This window comes from Stomoxys calcitrans, chromosome 3 (genome assembly GCF_963082655.1).
Source record: "Stomoxys calcitrans chromosome 3, idStoCalc2.1, whole genome shotgun sequence".
NCBI lineage: Eukaryota > Metazoa > Arthropoda > Insecta > Diptera > Muscidae > Stomoxys > Stomoxys calcitrans.
Window position 1 is genome coordinate 193,144,977 of NC_081554.1, and position 7,497 is coordinate 193,152,473.

The window sequence follows — 7,497 nt, forward strand, 5'->3', positions numbered from 1 at the left end:
ATCCTTCGAGGCCAAGTTTTAAACTTTGGTGGTGTGCATTGACATCGAAGGGGCTTTTAACAATGTGAGGACCAGAGATCTGCAGTTAGTAGGGTTATAATATATAAATATGTCTATGGTGGTGGGCATCCAAAGTTTGACACGGCCGATCTTAATTCGTTTTTGCTTGTTTTTGTTTGAATTTCTTGGTGTAAAGTTGCCCACCCACCATTTTTAAAATGACCCCAAATATTTTTAAGCAGTTTTTGTCAGCTAACACCCATTTGTCATTTTTGTTTGGGTAAGGAAAATAATTAATTTTATTAAAAATTCTTTACTTCTTATTTTATTTCGAATTATATACATTTAAAAACATAACAACTAGGACATTAATTTTAATTTATTTGTATAGTAACTAAACTGAATTTAATTTAAAAATGCTTTGGCAACAACCAAGAGACCAATCATGGAGAAAAGGCTTGAGGAAATAGTGCCAACAGAATTTTTCTTATTGCACAAATCGCTGTTGCAAATATTGCAGGTATGTCTGGTCCAATTACCATTAAACAGAGGAGTGCTACAGTTAACAGTACCGGGATTTATGCAGCCTCGAACATCCGAGACGGTAGTGTTGCCTAAAACGAAAAAAAAAATAAAATTTATTTTTTTTTAAATAATAGTAAAATAATGTAAACTGATGAGCCCTTTGCCGGAGGGCTCATCAGGTGGCTATAATGTAATATTTGGGTGGTGCAGCCTCCACCTACTCACTAATTAGTGAGCAGTGTATTATTATACCCACCACCATAGGATAGGGGGTATATTCATTTAGTCATTCCCTTTGCACATCGTAATATCAATTTCTGACCCTACCAAGTATATATATTTCGGATCGCCGTAAAATTTTAAGATGATTTAACGATGTCCGTCTGCTGTAATCACTCTACAGCCTTAAAAATTTAGATATAGCTACTAGACCGTTCTGCCAATAAAGGGTCCAAAGCCCATAAAATCATTATCTTTTATCCGATTTAGCAAAATTTCAAATAATGAGTAGCTTTAGGCCACCCGACATCTGACCCCAATAAGATTCAGATTGGATTATATTTAGATATAGCTGTCATATAGACCGATCTGCCGATTTAAGGTTCTGGGTCCATAAAAGTTGCATTTATTGTCCGATGTCACCGAAATTTGAGACATAGAACTCTCTGTGCTGGGCCCTTCATCCTCCTTCTTTAATTTGGCTCAAATCGGTCCAGATTTGGATATAGCTGCCTTGCAGAGTATCTCTCGATTTAAGATTTTGGGCCCATAAAAGGCGCATTTTTTGTTCGATTTTGCTAAAATTTGAGACAGTGAGTTGTGTTATGCTCTTCGACATCTCTCTGTAATTTGGCCCAGATTTGAATATAGCTGCCATATAGACCGATCCGCCGATAAAAGGTCTGAAGCCCATAAAAGCTGCATTTATAACCCGATTTTGCCCAAATTTGGGACAGTGAGTTGAGTTAGGTCCTACGACACCCTTCTTAAATTTGGTTCAGATCGATTCAGATTTGGATATAGCTCCCATATAAACCGATCTCTCGATTTAAGGTTTTGGGCCCACAAAAAGCGCATTTATAATCCGATATCGGCGAAACTTGAGACAGAGAGTTGTGTTAGGCCCTTCGAAATCCTCCTTAATTTGACCCAAATCGGTCCGGATTTGGATATAGCTGCCATATAGAATATCTCTCGATTCAAGATTTTGGGCCCATAAAAGGCGCATTTATTGTCCGATTTCACCGACATTTAGGGCAATGACTTGTGTTAGGGCGGTGGACACCCTTCTTCAATTTGGCACAGATCGGTCCAGATTTGGATATAGCTACCATATATACCGATCTCTCGATTTAAGGTTTTGGGCTCATAAAAGGCGCATTTCTTATCCAATTTCGCCGAAATTTGGGACAGTGAGTTGTGTAAGGTCCTGCGATATCCCTCTTTAATTTCATTCAGATCGGTTCATATTTGGATATAGCTGCCATATAGACCGATCACTCGATTTAAAGTCTTGGCCTCATAAAAGACGCATTTATAGTCCGATTTCGCTGAATTTTGACAACCTTGTCCTTTATGGTTCGGATCGGTCTATACTTGGGTATACCTACCAAAGGGACCAATATTTTGTTCTATAAAATTGAACAATGACTTGTACTTATTAGACCACTCAATGTCCGTTCCCAATTTTGTCCTAATCGGACCATATTTTGATACAGCAGCTATGGGGGCATAAATTATGCATTTTTCACCGGATTATGATGAAATGTGGTTTACATATATATAACCGAGGTGATGGTTATCCAAAATTCGGCCCCGTCGCACTTAACGCCTTTTTAAATGTTTTTTGGATGTGCACTTTTTACAACAGCTTACCTGAATTGTAGACACCAACATAACAGGAAAACTGATTGGTATTCAGAATGTCAACGTTGCTATAGACATGTAACAAAGCATCTCGGGTATTATTGGCTTGCGCTTGATCACATTGAACTGAGCTGGGTTTTTTGCACTCTTCGATACTTTTGCAGGTATTGCACTTCAAGGAATTTGCTGCATAAAATCAAAAATACATTTTCTTTAAACTCCCATGGAAATTACAAAAGCAAAACTCTGACATTACCTATGGGCAATGAGACAAAAGCAACAAGGACCACAAATGTTATCACTTTTCTGTACATTTTGTTGTTGTTTTTTTAATTTTGTTTAAATTTGCTAAAATTTAATTTAATTCACTTTTCGTAAAGGTCGTCTGTACTGCACGCGCTCTATAATAATACTGTGGGATGGCCGTGATAGAGTTATGAGTTTTATATGAATCAATCGAGTGCTTTTATCTTGGTGTTCTTATCGGTATGGGGGTTTTTTGAGCCATACAAAAAAGGGGCAATTCTTGTTTCTTTTATTTTTAATTGCAGAAATATTACTGAGTAGATACACTTGTTCATCGGCGCGATTAGCCATAAAACAATGAGATATTATTAACTTCTATATTAAGAAACACATTCACTTTTATGCACTCCACCATAGGATGAGGGTATACCCACATCATCATTCCGTTTGTAACACATCAATATATATTGGCTTAAGACCCCACAAAGAATATAATCTCTAGATCGTCATAACATTTTAACTCGATCTAGCCATGTCCGCTCTTCTGCTCGTCTGTGAAAGCACGCTAACTTTCGCATGAGTAATGCTAGGCGCTTGAAAATGTGCATAAATACTTCTTATTAGTGTAGGTAGGTTGGTATTGTAAATGGGCCATATCGGTCCATGTTTTGATATAGCTGCCATTTGAACCGATCTCCCGATTTTACTTCTAAAGCCTCTAGAGGGCGTAATTCTTAACCGATTTGGCTCAAATTGCACACTGACTTTTTATACCCTCCACCATAGGATGGGGGTATACTAATTTCATCATTCTGTTTGTAACTACTCGAAATATTCGACTGAGACCCCATACAGTATATATATTCTTGATAGTCATGATATTTTACGTCGATCTAGCAATGTCCGTCCGTCTGTCCGTCCGTCTGCCCGTCTGTCTGTCGAAAGCACGCTAACTTCCGAAGGAGTAAAGCTAGCCTCTTGAAATTTCGCACAAATACTTCTTATTAGTGTAGGTCGGTTGGTATTGCAAATGGGCCATATCGTTCCACGTTATGATATAGCTGCCATATAAACCTATCTTGGGTCTTGATTTCTTGAGCCTCTAGAGGGCGCAATTCTTATCCGATTTGAATGAATTTTTGCACGAAGTATTTTATTATAATATCCAACAACTGTGCCAAGTATGGTTCAAATCGGTTCATAACCTGATATAGCTGTCATATATACCGATCTTGGGTCTTGACTTCTTGAACCTCTAGAGTGCGCAATTCTTATCCGATTTGAATGAAATTTTGCACGACGTGTTTTGTTTTGATATCCAACTACTGTGTCAAGTATGGTTGAAATCGGTCCGTAACCTGATATAGCTGCCATATAAACCGATCTGGAATCTTGACTTCTTGAGCCTCTAGAGGTCGCAATTATTATCCGATTTGCCTGAAATTTTGTACAACGGATCCTCTCAAGACCATCAACATGCGTGTTTATTATGATCTGAAGCGGTCTATAGCCCGATACAGCTCCCATATAAATCGATCTCTCTATTTTACTTCTTGAGCCCCCAAAGGGCGCAATTCTTATTCGAATTGACTGACATTTTACACAGGTCTCCAACATATAATTTAATTGTGGTCCAAACCGGACCATATCTTGATATCGCTCTAATAGCAGAGTAAATATTTTCTTATATCCTTTTTTTGCCTAAGAATAGATGCCGGGAAAAGAACTCGAAAAATGCGATCCTTGGTGGGGGTATATAAGATTCGGCCCGGCCGAACTTAGCACGCTTTTACTTGTTTATACTACAGCCTCAAAAGATCATATTGGGTGGAAGATATATATGGGAGCTATATTATGTATAAATCTAAACCGATTTTTGTGGAATTTTGCACACATACTTGGACTTCAAATAAAATACCTCTTGCAAAATTTTGTGAAGATCGGACCAAAAATGATCTACAGCCTTAAAAGGCCATATGGGATGAAAGATATATATCGGAGCTATATCTAAATCTAACCCGATTTTATCGTACTTTTTCGTCTTGGACTTGGACGTCAAATAAAGCATCTCGTGCTAAATTTTGTAAGGATCGGACCAAAATTGCGGCTACTACGGTCTTAAAAGGCGATATCGGATGAAAGATATACATGGGAGCTATATCTTAATCTGAACCAATTTTTATAAAATTTTTCACACATACTGGGACGTTAAATAAACCATCTCAAGCAAAGTTTTGTAAGGATCGGACCAAAATTGCGGCTACTACGGCCTTAAATTGCAATATCGGATATTAGATATACATGGGAGCTATATCTAAATCTGAACGGATTTTGTTCAAAATCAACAGCGTTACCAGTCAAAACGCCCACAAGCAGTCCTAAGCCACAATTCTTCAATCGCAAAAAAAAATATATATGCTGTTCCGCAAAATACTAAGCCACAGGACCTTGACATAGACAGGACCCTGTAACTGAAGGCTTCAGCCCACTCCTCATTTCTGCGGTTACGGTTCACTCTACCAGACCATTCGTACATGGAAAGGTCCACTGATTCAGTAGCACTATCAGCGCTTATCACCGATCCATTCCTTCTAGCTCGTCATCCACCTTGTTCCCTGCCATCACATGATGACCCGAATCCTAATTGGCCATGACATCCTTTCCATGGTTCGAATAAATACCTTACATCTCCTAGCCAGTCTCCACCTCATATGGCCCTACGTCAAAACCGTCAGTGTCCTCAGCTCCGTCTAACTAAATGTTAACTTATATCGTGACAGTCCGAGAGACATTGTCGCCAGAGGCTTTAGTGTTGCGAAAACCTCTGTATGAAAGACGTAACACCAGACCAGAAGTCTATTTTTTCAAAATTTTCCCATTAATATTCCATTAAGTTATAGCAAGGATAACCCTCTCAACTCAAAGTCTTACATCATGTTTGAGCTCAATGATAAAGGACCTCCATTTTACAGCCCAGTCCAAACAGGATGCCGCAGAACGGCACCACTTAGTGGAGAAGTTTAACACTGCTGATTACCTCACAAATGCCGCCAGCACTAGATAGAACTACCACTGAACATATTTTCTGATACTCTCGCCAAAATTTGGATCTCGGCATTCAACGTCAAAGGCAGAAGCCTATGATATCCTAATCCCAAGAATCTCACTTTCGACTCCTGCCCGAGCGCCCCTATTCAACTTAGAACTATCCGTGTATACAGAAGTTGGGTTACTCATTCGATTACCCATTGATTAAAATTTTTATTTGTTGTTGTAAAAACATTACTAAGACTTTTACAACATCCCTTTTAAATTTGCATATAATTGACATATAGGAGTACATTTGCGATAAGTGTTACATTACCAAAAATTTTACATGACAAAGCTCCACGTTTATAAATAGCCCCATGACTTATGCAAAAAGTGAATGGCCAAGGGGCCAAATGGATAAAATTATACTTGGGTGCGAGAATGGAAGGCAAATAATTGATATTGATAAGGAAATACTTGTACCTACATACTTCATGTTCTTGTTTTTGTCACCAAATATTATGAATTTCAGGATGCAGATTGAAAAGCTACTAGCATCACTACAGCAGTCACTTCAAAAGGCTCAAATTTGGTAGTGCGAAACATAAACTTTACCATTTTTGGGGAGCATTTGTTTTTTTTGTATTTTTATTTAAATAATAACACGAAAATATAACAAAAATGAGATGATACGTGATAGTCATACACCTATCTATCATCGTTTTCCCTGCAAACGTTTTTGATCGTCAAACAATCTTCCGATAATCCTCTAGATGAAGTTTACGAAAGCAGACAAACTCGTCTAAGAGTCGTAGACGACTCCCCCGTTCTGAGGAGTTATATCCTCATGGCAAATCTTCTGGAAGAGTGTTACTCGAATCTTCCATATAAGTTGCTAAAGAGTAAGTCAGATAAGACTTTGAATATCTTAGATTCACGAAAAAACGTGTGGACGAGTAACATATGAGTCTTTTGGAAGATTTATAAAATACTCTTCCAGAAGAGTTGCGCATTACTCGTCTGGACTAGTAAATATTCTAAGCGTTTTAGAATGCTTTAAATAAATTTTCTAAAACACTTAGAATATTTACTCGTCCATGCTAGTGATGCGCAACTCTTCTGGAAGAGTATTTTATAAATCTTTCAAAAGGCTCATTTGTTACTCGTCCACACTACATTCTAAGATATCCCAAGTCTCTTTTGACTTACTCTTCAGCAACTTATATTCGCATAACACACTTTCAGAAGATTCGTTTTGAGGACACAACTCTTCACTACGGTAGAATCGTCAACGACTCTTAGAAGAGCTTGTCCGCGATAGTAATCTTCATCTAGAAGATTATCGGAAGATTGTTTGGCGATCAAAAACGTTTGTTCTAAAAATGCATATCAAGATTAGTTGTTCATCATCGAAAACAAAACAACTAGGAAAAATTTTATAAAAAAAGTTTGCATTACTCGCCATGTTCGCCATATACTAAGTACCAATAGTCATATAAACCAAGTGAGAATTCTGTTTGGTGTTGTGGAAGTTGTCGATGTAAGGCAATTCTTCGAATAACATAATTCAAAACAAGTCTTAAACGCACCAGGCACAATCTCGAAATGTTAACTCGGGCGATTTTAGAAACAAATCCGCAATGGGTTGCGTAATAAAACTGCCGCACACGCAATGGATTGTCCAATGATATGCTAGAAGAGTGTTTCACGACTCATATGGACGATTATAACGCAATGTGTTGTAAGAAAATCCTCGCCAAAAGTTGCTTTTAAGTTTATCACAGAAGAGTGTTTCGCGATTCTTACGAACAAAGAACATTTCCGTAAAAG

At 37.9% G+C, this 7,497-nt stretch overlaps 1 protein-coding gene across 1 annotated transcript; it reads right to left on the minus strand.

Moving 5' to 3' along the window:
• Window positions 1–297: 297 nt before the first annotated feature.
• On the minus strand, window positions 298–2,827 carry LOC106095559 (uncharacterized). The gene is made up of 3 exons (XM_059365139.1): window positions 2,648–2,827; window positions 2,401–2,577; window positions 298–614 (listed from the first exon to the last, which is right to left on the minus strand). Exons 1-3 carry the CDS (start codon window positions 2,703–2,705, stop codon window positions 406–408), a joined length of 444 nt encoding a protein of 147 aa, XP_059221122.1. The 5' UTR covers window positions 2,706–2,827; the 3' UTR covers window positions 298–405.
• Window positions 2,828–7,497: the final 4,670 nt, after the last annotated feature.

Coding starts and splice junctions, on each gene's coding strand:
- LOC106095559 (XM_059365139.1), bottom strand. CDS start 2,705: ATGTACAGAAAAGTGATAACATTTGTGGTCCTTGTTGCTTTTGTCTCA. Junction 2,578..2,647: donor TTTTGTCTCATTGCCCATAG/GTAATGTCAGAG, acceptor GATTTTATGCAG/CAAATTCCTTGAAGTGCAAT. Junction 615..2,400: donor TGTTGGTGTCTACAATTCAG/GTAAGCTGTTGT, acceptor TTTTCGTTTTAG/GCAACACTACCGTCTCGGAT.